General features: G+C 37.9%; 1 protein-coding gene across 1 annotated transcript; it reads right to left on the bottom strand.

The window, feature by feature from the left end:
• Positions 1–11,731: 11,731 nt before the first annotated feature.
• LOC116567459 (keratin-associated protein 13-1-like) lies at positions 11,732–12,298 on the bottom strand. The gene has a single exon (XM_032302523.1). The coding sequence runs from the start codon at positions 12,245–12,247 to the stop codon at positions 11,732–11,734; it is 516 nt and encodes a 171-aa protein (XP_032158414.1). The 5' UTR covers positions 12,248–12,298.
• Positions 12,299–13,001: the final 703 nt, after the last annotated feature.

Raw genomic sequence — 13,001 nt, 5'->3', positions numbered from 1 at the left:
CTTAAGAGTCTGAAGAAATAATGACTTGAAAATCTATTTGAACATGTATTTAGCTCAACATGAAGATAATTCTTTTTATTATTATAAGATTTGTCTCTTTATCAAACTGTGTCTCACATAGCAAAGTATTTTTTTGGGAATACATGCCCTTTAAAAGATTAGCACATATCTATAAAAAAAAATGCATCTCCATTTTTTGCTGATGTAAAGGCTGTGGTTCTCAGCCATATGTAGTCTGAGTTATCGGAAAACATAGAAGCAAATACATATACTGAACCAAAAATCTTTACATCAAGCATAATTGGTCTCCTTCTTATATTGCTATAAAGAAATGAATTCCATTGAAAAGTTCTCTCTGAGATTCAAAGATTTCAATACTTTTCCCAACCAATACTTGATGAGTTTAATAGAAGTTTTTCAAGTTTTATATTAAGGATTTTCTGAAACATAAAGCCACAAGTTAGTTTTATATTTAATTTTTGTTTCATGTGCAGACCTACCAGAATATCTAAATTTTATTCTTTCTCTATGCATTTCATATCTACCCACCAAATTTTGTACTTTTCTTCTATGAGGAGAGATACAGAGACTTACACGATTAAAGAATTAGGCTTTCCTAAGTCTTGAGATATTTATTTATACAAAGTTTATATGAAAAGGAAAAATATCTAAAGATGAAAATTTTACTTCAAATTCTCCAACCTCTGTGATTTCAAAGCTTACTTTGTGAAGAAATTTGATCTTATTTTAATCTTCTATTACCTTTATATAATCTTTTATTATATATAAGATTTATATCTCATATAAAGATATGTATCTTGATATATCTTTATATAACCTTATATTAATCTTTACATATATATTATCTATGCATTTATATATATTAATTAATATACCTAATAATACTAAAAGAAATTCCTAATATCAAATTATTAATTTATTATTATGTTGAGATATTATATTGTATTTTGTGATGTATTTTATATAATATTATATAATATTAAATAAAAATATATTTATTACTATATATTTTATATCATACTATATATTATATTACTATTAAATACTGATAAATGACATATATGGATGTTAGGATAAATGTGCTTCTTTACTTAAAATAATTAGATTTTTTAAAAATTTTTGAATGATGTGTAATAATTATATGATTTCTATCACCATTGCAGGTATATGATTTAAAAGTTAGGCTTATTGGGGTGCCTGGGTGGCACAGTGGGTTAAAGCCTCTGCCTTCAGCTCAGGTCATGATCCCAGGGTCCTGGGATCCAGCCCTGCATTGGGCTCTCTGCTCAGCAGGGAACCTGCTTCCCCCCATCTCTGCCTGCCTCTCTGCCTACTTGTGATCTTTGTCAAATAAATAAATAAAATCTTTTTTAAAAAAAACCCAAAAACTTAAGCTTATTGCTTAGTTTTATATTTTGCAAGAGCCAATCTGAGAGCTAGACTGGGTGACCATAGAGTGGGTGAGCAATTAGTCTTTGGAGACCATAGAGTTGTTTCTTGTGAGAATAAAATAGCTAACATTCTGCAAGAAGATTTGGACTTTCAACAAGTTAATCTGTAGAAACCAGGTCCATGGATTGGCTTGTAGCAAAATGGCTGGGAATTACAAAATGGCTGGGAGTTAAGAAAACAAAATAACTTGGGTAGCAGCATCTGGATCCACAGCCCCAAATTGGGAAGTCACAGACTCCATAACCCGGGGCATCTGAAGGTACAGGGCCCACAGCCCAGGGTGTATCAGCTTCTGGATCCATAGCCCAGGGAACAGCAGCAGCTAGACCCAAAGCGAGACCCAGTGTAAGTCATCCAGCAGGGCCCGCAGAGTGGGGAGATCCTCAGGAGGTAGCAGGATTTCCGGCAGGAGGGCTCCTGACAGCCACTGTAGGGGGAGAAGCCCAGCTGGCAAGTGCTGGTAGAGCAGAGGCCAGTGCGGTAGGCCAGGTTGCTGTGGTAAGAGCCACAGGAGGATCGTGGGTAGTGCAGGTAGCCCCCAAGGGGGTGGGAGGAGAAGGTTCCAGAGCAGGAGCTGCAAGGCTTATTCATAGGTGATCTGAGTGCAGCTGAGAAAACACTGTGAACACTGAGTTCACAGAGAATATTCACAGACAATAGTGTGAGGTGTATTCTACTTCCTAGATGGTGGCACTTACATACTCTCGACCACAGGTGTCGAAAGTGATGAAAGCTTCATCCTTATATTTGTACTCTTCACTTGCATAGTATTAACTCAATCATCATTTCTGTAATTGCAGCTGCATAGTTTCCTACCTATTACATTTACGAGGGCTATAATAAATTTCGTTATAACAACAAAGCCAATGAACTATTCTTACGTCAGAAATGCTATGACCTTTTTACATTAATGGCATGTCAACTTGGCCAGGAATGTTCCTCCTTTTCTTCCTGGTGTATGCGGTACATGTATTTGATCCAAGCTCTGCTGGGGTGTGAGTTCCTTCTAAGGGTGGAGATGAAAATGACATCATCTTTCTTTTTCTTTCTTTCATTTGGTTACGGGCATAGCTTCAACCTTGCCAAAAAGCCTCTGAAAGATTGAAAACTATTTGTGACCATTCATTTTTATCCAAAACTTATTTTCTAACTAGTAACTACTAATGCAGAGTATCTCATACTCTATGCAAAAGGCCCAACGATGTTAAGAACTGAATGGAGAAAGACTAGGAACAGAAGGAACTCTGGACAAATATTTGGAAACAAAAATGCAAGAACAGTGCATTGACAGAGTTTAAAATAGAGACCAGTTTGACAAGTTGGAGTCCCTCAGAGAATGTTTATCAATTGAGGTGAGAAGAAGAAGTAAGTGACAGAGGACAGAGTGAGACATTCAGGTTTCTCCTCTACCTTATTTTAAACTTCTAATTTGTTTAATTTAAATGTTATTCAGATCAAAACAGTTCCAAATAGGTGAATTTTATGAATTTTTAAACACTATACCTTTTTACTATCTGTCTTTATAATCATCTAGACATCTTGGTCTTCTAGAATAGCTTTAGGTGGACACTGCAATCCCATCAAGTTTTCTCTCACATTTTTCTAACTTATTGTCAAGTATCTTCTTTCTTCCTTATATCACCTCCTTGAGATTAGTACTCTGGAGCAGGATACCTGAATGCCTACTTCTAATGAGCTCTCTCTCTCTTTTTTTTTTTTTTAAGATTTTATTTATTTATTTGACAGAGAACGCAAGTAGACAGGCAGGCAGATAGAGAGGAAGGGAAGCAGGCCCCCTGCTGAGCAGAGAGCCCGACGTGGGGCTAGATCCCAGGACCCTGAGATCATGACCCGAGCCTAAGGCAGCGGCTTAACCCACTGAGCCACCCAGGCGCCCCTCTAATGAGCTCTCTAAACTAAATACCATAAGGCTTTCTTTAGGTACAAACAGAACATTCTCAGAGAGAAATATGGAAATGCAGGAAGAAATATAAAGTAGATGTGTGGGTAAATATAAATTACATTTGAATAAAAATTTATAAAACAATAACTGAAATAATTTTTGGTTTTAAAATATATGTACTTGAAATGCACAAAGAAATAATGCTTAAAAAGAGAGGGATTTGATATAAGGCACTTTAAGGTTTTAGCATTATTGGGGAAATTGTAAAGTAATAGTTTATATTAAGCAGAAATAAATTAAGAAAGTACATTGAAATTCCTAAGAAATTCTAAAATCACTAGAACAATGCAAGTATTACCTTAAATGGGGGAAAAGAGAATATTAAGGTTTTTAATCTAATATTAAAAAAGCAGAATAAGAAAGCAAAAGTAATTAAAAGATCAAATAATAAGAAAATTATACATTGGTAGATATAAACATTGGTAATATAAACTCACATATATATATACACATACATGCATACGTATACATATATAAACACATATATACATATGAATATATATAAAACATGAAAGGACTAAGAGGCCCAATGCAAAGACTTGGAATGACAGATTGAGGTACAGATAGAAGAACCATAATATCCCACTTTTAAGATTAACCAATAAAGAGGGACGGTGGGGGAGTGCTCAGTTGGTTAAGCATCCAACTTTTGATTTTGGCTCAGGTCCCGACCTCAAAGTTGTAAGATCAAGCCCTGCGTTGAGCTCCTCAGAGAGTGAAGCCTGCTTAAGATTCTCTCTCTTCTTTTCCCTCTGCCCCTGTCCCTCGCTTGTGGGTTCTCTCTTTCTCTCTCAAATATGTATATGTATACATATATAGAGAGATTTTATATCAAAATGCTGGCTCTGAGTTGTGGAGCTAATGGCTTCAAAGTATGTATGAGTCCCATCTCTGTTTTCTACCTAATTCTTTCAGATTTGTGGTTTGAGGAAATAACAGATTTCCATTATCTATTTTAGATCCTACTTTCGCCAACCATCTAACTGTTTTATGAGAGTTGCTGTTCAGCTTGTTACTGGTCATCCAGAGGTTTCAACTTTGAATGATCGTCTTACCAAGTAGACAGGTACTTAAAAACAATGACTTTGGAATATTAAGATTGACGTTACCAGATCATGTGTGGTCTATTTGTTATCTAAAAAGTGTTAAGTGGGTAGGAGAAGAATAAATGAAACAAGATGGGATTGGGAGGGAGACAAACCATAAGTGACTCTTAATCTCACAAAACAAACTGAGGGTTGCTGGGGGGAGGGGGTTTGGGAGAAGGGGGTGGGATTATGGACATTGGGGAGGGTATGTGCTTTGGTGAGTGCTGTGAAGTGTGTAAACCTGGTGATTCACAGACCTGTACCCCTGGGGATAAAAATATATGTTTATAAAAAATAAAAAATTAATAATTAAAAAAAAAAGTGGAAAAAAAAAAGTGTTTCTATTATATTTGTCCATACAGGGGTCACTTGTATATTTGCCCACATATAGGGGTTATTGTATCCCAGAAAATAGTAAATATGTCCACTGAAGCCATACCATGACCAAGAAGGTGTAACAGTCTTAAGAATGAGAGGAGAAGTCAGCTCATATCTGAATTTCAGACTTTTTCCTATTGATGGGTAAAGACATTTTCCTTCTTACTAACAAACAACTTTAAGTACATATTTTAGTGTCATTCTGCTGCTGAGATGTTCTCTCAATTTTTTGTTGTCTGAAGTTATCTTCAATTTTAAAGCACATATTTATTGAGTATAGTCTTTTAGGATGGCATCTGTGTTTTTTTCAGAATTTTGAATATTTCATTCAATTATCTTTGTAAGTAATTTGTATTTTAGTCTTATTGTCACTTTTATCTTTAAAAAAAATCATCTTTCTCTCTCAGGTTTTTGAGAAATGTTTCTGTCATTGGTGTTCCTTAGATTTACTAGCGTGTAGGTGCGCTATTTTCTGTCTTTAACTTTTACTTTGCTGCCTTAATTGACTTTGGGAAAATTTAAAAATTCTCCCCAATATATTTTCTCCCCACTTCTCACTCTTTTCTGTTTTAGAACTCCAAAACCAAGTATTTTAAATCTTTTTACTATAGTCTATTTTTTAATAAATTCCTTTTGCTATTTTTTATCTCCATTTCTCTCCATGCATTAGTTTAGACAAATCGCTCTCAACCAAGAGTATTTGTGCTTTCTATTCCCCCAGGGAATAGTTTGCAACATCTGGAGAGACCATTTTTGGTTGTCATGGCTAAGGAAGACTCTGATCTGTTTTGTGTTCATTTCTTTCCATCTAAAATAACCTGGGGGTGGCTGGGTGGCCCAGTTGATGAAGTGTCTGACTCTTGATTTCAGCTCAGGATATGATCTCAGGGTTGTGAGATCAACCCTGCAGTGTGCTCTCGGCTGGACATGGATCCTGCTTAAGAGTTTCTCTTCCTCTTCCTCTGCCCTTCTCAAGTGTATGAATAAATAAAACAAATAAATAGAAAATAACCTGAATTTTAAAGTATAGTCTTTGTCATAGATCTATTTGAGGGTCCAAGGAAGTAATGGGTAGGATATTCTTTGAGCCTTAATTATAGCACTATTTAGGGATAACATCTTACGTAATTTTATTCCTTAGTAACCTGTTGTTCATCTTACTCTCAGATGGGTTTCTTTAGGTACTTGGCCTGCAGAAGCTAAGAATACCACCCAAAGAGTAAAGATATAGTGTCCCCAGCTTTACAGTGAGATCCATATGAAATAGTTAAGTCCACTGCTATAAAGTGCTGTTTATTTTTATCTATATTTAGCTTGGGTTTTAACAAAGCATTGACAAGGAATCACACACATTCTCCCCACAAAGAATATCTTTCCATACATATAAAAAAGCAAATTATGTTGGCTATTCAACAATGGATATTTGAGTCTGGTCATTTTTAATTAGATTTGGGTAAACTCATTAGAATTCATATAAGGCTCATATATGTTTTTAAACTGACATTTAGTTTTTCTCTCATTTATTATATTAACTTGCAAACCTGAATAATATTCTTGTTTATGAAATTCCTGAAGAATCTGTCAACTTCATAGTCACATTCCCTCTTTCCACATAGATAAAACCCATGATCGTTGAAGTACTCAAAATATATCCTAAGACCTTCATTCAGACCTCCATTCACAAGATTCTAAAACTAAAAAATATGGATGTCCAATAGCTATAGTTTGAATGAGAAAAATATCCATAATCCAAAGAAATTAGATCAAATTCACAAGTTTTTAGGCCTCCAAAATTTACTGAGATGCATATTGAGCTTTTATTAAACCTGTCAAATCAAACTTAACACAGACTCTTTTTGATAATGTTTAAATAATAACATAAAAATATTTCAATACATAATAAATTAGTTTATTGGATTATAATGATTGAACTTTTTATCCATTTGGGGCAGAAAATAAATTAGCTTGAACTTCATCCATAATGCTGATACTACACTTAAAAGGATGCTATAATCAGCCTGTTAGACTATGCTCGATAGAAAGAAATTGGGTAAGGAACTGGTGATTAAAGACTAAGATAGTTGCCACTGGAAATAAGGAGCATAATGGACCTCTGGGTAGACACTTTGATGACTTTACATAAATGTACCAGAGTTCAACAAGTGATTAGCAAGAACCAGACACATAGTTAGGTTGGCAACAAGATGGCTGGAGGCTACCAGTAACAAAGTCAACTGGGTGGCAGAAACCAGATCCATAGCTTAGGAAAGAGAAACCACAGGCTCCATAACCTACAGGTCTGAAACCAGCGTAGTGAGTAGCAGCTACTAGATCCATAACCCGGAGAAAAGACACTGCTGGACCGATAGATATGATATAAACTAATTGGTAGGGACTGCAGATCATGGAGATCCTTGGGTAGTAGCAAAACCCTGCCTGAGCAGAGGCTGGACACCACACAGAATTCTGGGCAGCTGGCCAGCTCACAGCAGGTCTCCTGATAGCCATTGTAGAGAGAGGATTCCAGCTGGCAGGTGCTGGGAGAGAAAAGATTAGTGCTGTTGGAGTTGTTGGAGTAAGAAAAGCCATAGAAGGAGCCTGGGTAGGTAGCTTAGGAACCCCCTTCTTGAAAGGACTGGGAAAATAAGTTTGTACAGCAGCACCTGTGGAATATGGAGATATGTTGACAGAGATATGAGTCCAGATAGGTCACAATGAGAAAATTCTGAGATTTAAGATGATTTTGAGCACTGAGTATTTTATATACTCATCAGTTGGTACAGCACAGTGCAGGTGCAGTTCTCTCATACCATTGGCACACCTTCTTCTGTATTTGTGTAATTCATTAACCTTCTTTGTCATTGCGTCGACTAACTTCATACCTATTGTGCTTAGGAGCACAATTGGTTCAATGATGATTCCTATCTCAGAAATTCCAGAACTATTTGTCCTTAATCCTCAAACTATTACAGCCAGGAAAGCCCCTTCATTTCTCCCTGGCTATATGACTCCATGTATGTCTATTCCTGCTTTGCTCCAGAATTCTTTCTGTCACTTTTCTACTATGTCAAGTGATAAGTGACATAGCTTTATTTTTTATAAGGATACTTCTAATGATTGATTCTACTTGCCACCATTGATTTACATTCTCAAAATTTATTTTCCATCTATCACATATTATATAATACTTCTCACATCCAATGGAGGGAAGAAAAATAACACATAGTGGGAAGTGGCTAGAAATAGAAAAGAACCAGACAAACATTTAAAAGTGAAGACTGAGGAGCACCTGGGTGGCTCAGTGGGTTAAAGCCTCTGCCTTCGGCTCAGGTCATGATCCCAGGGTCCTGGGATCGAGTCCCACATCAGGCTCTCTGCTCAGCGGGGAGCCTGCTTCCTCCTCTCTCTCTGCCTGCCTCTCTGCCTACCTGTGATCTCTGTCAAATAAATAAAAATCTTAAAAAAAAAAAAGTGAAGGCTGAACTGAGATGAAGCCACAAGAAGAAGTTGACACGGGCCCTATGAAGAGGGAACAGAGATGATGGTGACAATGTGGGAATCTGGAAAAAGGTAATGAAGAGACAGGGATTTCAAGTATCTCTTCTACCTACTTTTAGCCTATGGATCTTTTCATCTAAATGCCATTTAAGGGGCACCTAGGTGGCTCAGTTCATTAAGCATCTGCCTTTGACTCTGCTCATGATCCCAGGGTCATGGGATTGAGCCCAGAATCAGGCTTTCTACTTAGCCAGGAGGCTCCTTCTCCCTCTTCTTCTGCCTGCTATTCCCTCTGCTTGTGCTCTCTCTCTTCATGCCAAATAAATAAGTAATATCTTTTTTTAAATGTCATTTAAAACAAAAAATACCATTAATGTATTTTTACATATTTTCATTCACATTGTCCAAATTTTAGAAAGAACCTGGGGCCTACCTCTTAGAACAACTCAGCCTTTCCAGTGTTCAGACTGAATGAGTTTTGTGCATTTTCAAAGTCAGTTCCTTCCCAATAATTTCCACCAAAGTATAAAATAAGGGTGCTGGGAGGTTTGATCATTTAAGCATCAACTCTTGATTTCAGCTCAAATCATGATTTCAGGGCCATGAGATTGAGTGCACTGTCAAGTTCCACATTGAGTGTAGAGCCTGTTTAAGATTCTTCCTCTGTTTCTTCCTCCAGACCTCCCCTTTCCCTCTCCTTCTCTCTCTCTTTCTCTCTCTCTCAAAATATATATGTAAAATAGCCCTCTTTTATCTCCCTTCTTCATTTTATTTTTCTTTTGAATAATACAATAACTGAGTACTAATTTCCAATGGGTTCACTATGTCAGATAAAATTGCACTGAGATAAATACTAATAAGTTTTTTGGGGGGCCTGAAGGAAAATAATCTTAGGTGGAAACAATAAACTCCAAGAAAGAATAAAGAGACTATTTGATAGTTGTATTCTCCAGGAAGCAGGCACTGAGACACAGATAGAAGAACAAAATGTTTGTAAGAGAGTAACACCTGTGAGTGAAAAAATCCATTCTACCACCTTGGTCAGTTACTGACCAGGGGCTGCCATGAGAAAAAGCTGACCTTGGGCTGAAAGCTGATACAGAGCTCAAAGAAGCCAACAGAGAAAGCCTGTCAGCTGGCCTCACTGGTCACAACCAGACAGCCATTTCCTTTGTGAAGTGGTGTGATGTGCGTTCCGGTGCAGATCTGTACCTGTCATAGTCCACTGGTTGCATCTTCAGGGTCAGCTTGTCAGGAGAGAGATTCTCCATGGCTCTGTTAGGGCTCTATTCTGAGGGGAAATAGAAAAGAGCAAAGCCAGTGGCATGAAACACAGTCCCTGTTTGGTCTTGGAGGTGCAGCTGGTGCTCTCCATCTCCTTCCTTCAACCTCGTTAGAAATTTGTATCACCCTTAGTTACCACCTCTGGTGGCCATGGTAGATTTCTTGGTGGTATTAACAAAATCTTATTCCTCAGAAGTATAAATCCTGATAACTATATCTTTTTCTTGCTAGAGTCACTGCATTTGACAAGTCATGTGCACAGTTGGATGGAAGGTTCTAAGAGACACCCAAGTAGATCAACTGAGCTTCCCACATATTCCCCCTTCCCTTACTGTGTAACAGTAACCCTGCTACTTTCTATTAATCAGGATTATCTCCTCTTGCATAGATGACAAATCCTTTTTTTTTTTTTTTTTTTTTGCCCATTGGTCCCTGAGTACAAGAAGCCCGAAGTGCACAGGCAGCAGCCATAGCTTAGTTCAATGAGACCCTTGATGTGTTCCTTAGGAAATCTGTCTATGGGAACTGGGCCTCTATCCTTGAAAATTCCAGCTGCAGAAGTAGAAAGCTCAGGGTTATTGAATGGGTCTTTGGAAGTAATAGTAGGGGGATTTTGGAGCCCAGTCTTTTGAGGATATCACCTCCATGTCAACAGTTTGACTTTGCAGTCAGTAGGCCAGTCCAGTTCACCAACAGACAGGAAGCTTCAAGGTGGAGTGTTTTTTGATAAAACCTATGGAACTCACTTACACTCTCTCTACTGTGGAGTGGATTACCTGCATGGATTCTACACTATGAGCAATCCCATGCTGGTAGATCAAACTATTCATTAACTCCTGAAAATGGTGCTGCTGAGGCAAGCATTAAAAGTGAACTCATACTCTGAATATGTATCTGCCCATTTGAGAATGGACACTGATTTTTCAGGGCAGAAGGAAAACACTTTCAATTTGCAACCAAGCAGCTAGTTGGTCTTCTTGAGGACTAATGTCATACTGGGAGTTTACTGTTAGCCTCCATTGCCAAGAAGGAGATTCACAGGTGGCAATGATATCAGCATTGTAAGTAGGAGCTTATGCTGGGGGACCCATTCATAGCCTCTATGGTCACTTGTTCATCTGGTCAGCATTGTAAAGACTGCTGACAAAGGTAGGCTCACATCAACTAGCAGAGTCATTTTGTCTACATGATAGTTTCATTCCTCTTCTAAGGTGGATACATTCTGGTGGGCACTAAAAGGAAATACACAGATTTTCACATTTTGTGCCCACCTGCATATGTCTACCCACATATTTCTCCACTAGACTTCTATGTATCAATATTCTAATCTTCTCTTTTCTAGGTTCCTAACTAACTGGTCAGGTCAATTACTACTGTCCAGGAATCTAGAAGTATCAGATGTGATTTTTCCTTTTGTCAGCAAACGTCAAGGCCCCACATCCTTTGGAGGGAACATGCTCTATATTACTCCTGAGATTGTTATTCCTATAAAGCTTATGCGTGACAAAAAGGATACCAGAAAAAAATTTTTAAAGAAAGAAATGTCTAAAGCCCAAAATAAATTAGTTCAAATTCACCAATCTATTAGATTTCAAAAGTTGTTCCCAGAGACACTGTAAACATTAACTTGAATACCCCCCCCCAAAAAAAAACAAAAGAAAAAAAACCTTACCCAATTAAAACTAACAATAAAATTAGCAAAATATTTGGAAACCAGAATGAAAGAGTTTATTACATTATATGCATTTAGGTTTTCATCTCTTTTGTGAATAAAAAGTACGAATGAGAATTCCATTAATTCATTAAAATTAGTTCATGTTTATTAACATAAATTCCATTAGTCGATCCTGCAATTTATTTTATTAAATCAACTAATTCTATAAATGCATCCACTAAAATTAATCATTTAGTTCAGTATAATCTAGAGACAGTTTTTGGCCAACACTTTGTGGTTGGAAAAAAGGTGACAAGAATTTTTCCCAAAGATCATGAAGATGATAAACTCTCTGTTTAGAGGTTAAACATTTTGCTCAAAAGGTCTGGACCCTCAACAACTTGAGGTATAGAAGCCCGATCCACAGGTTGGTCTGTAACATGAAGACTGGCAACTTCTGGAGGTGAAGTAAGTTGGGCGACAGAATCTGGATCCATAGCCCAGTGAAGGGAAGCCACAGACTCCGTAACCCAGCGATCTGAAGCCCTGGGATCCACAACCCAGTGAGTAGCAGCTTCTGGATCCATAGCCCAGGGAACGGCAGCTGCTGGACCCAAAACTCAGAGGCCGAGAGCAAGTTGTCTGGCAAGGACTGCAGAGCATGGAGGTCCTCGGGCTGTAGCAGGGTGTTTGGCAAGGTCTGGACGCCACACAAGATGTCTGGCAGCTGGTGGGCTCACAGCAGGTCTCCTGACAGCCACTAGCAGGGGAGGGGCTCAGCTGACAGGTGCTGGGAGAGCAGGAGTCAGTGCGGTAGACCAGGTTGCTGGGGCAGGAAGAGCTTGGGTAGCGCACGTACCCCCCAAAGGAGCGGGAGGCGACGTTTCCAGAGCAGCAGCTGTAGGACATGTTGGCAGGAGAAGTGAGTTCAGCTGAGTGACAGTGAGGAGATTCTGAGGTTGAATGTCACCTCCTGGACTGGGGCACTTTTATACTCTCAGCCATGGGTGTGGTATTTTTTACAGTCGCCTTTCCCACACTTGGAATCTCTCATTTCCATATGTGTAATTCAGTGATATTTTCTCTAATTGCAGGTGATTCCTTCCATCTCGTATTTATAGGAGAATTCATCATGTCGTTATAGCACCAAGCCAACGAACTATTCCAAAGTCGGAAATGCTATGACTGTATGTCATTAATGCCAGCTAATCAGGGCCAGAAAAGCCCCTACTCTTCTTGGCTGAGACTCATTGTGACTTTGCTAGTATCTTGGCTGGAGAATGCTTAGATCTAAAGGCGGGGATTGAAGTTAAGTCACTCTTTTTTTCTAGACCAGTGGAATAGAGGTGCCCTATTTGTCACCAATGATTTTCTTTCTGTAAATTTATTTCATCCCCTAAAATTCGTTTTCATATCTTACATTATGTTATATATTGCCTCTCAAATCCAATGTAAAGGGAAAATAGATAATATAAATTGATTAAGAAACATGATGGATCACAGAGATAAATCAGGACAGATGTTTAAAGGCAAAATGACTAAGCAAGACTAATTTGAAAAAGAGTCTCAGGGGATACAAATTTATACATATGCAAAAAATCCCAAAGAGTCAAATACTCTTGAGGTGAGGGAAGATAGCTAGGGACACTATGGATCTGTCCAT

This window comes from Mustela erminea, chromosome 1, assembly GCF_009829155.1.
Source record: "Mustela erminea isolate mMusErm1 chromosome 1, mMusErm1.Pri, whole genome shotgun sequence".
Taxonomy (NCBI): Eukaryota; Metazoa; Chordata; class Mammalia; order Carnivora; family Mustelidae; genus Mustela; species Mustela erminea.
This window is presented reverse-complemented; position numbering and strand designations above follow the sequence as displayed.

Coding starts and splice junctions, on each gene's coding strand:
- LOC116567459 (XM_032302523.1), bottom strand. CDS start 12,247: ATGTCCTACAGCTGCTGCTCTGGAAACGTCGCCTCCCGCTCCTTTGGG.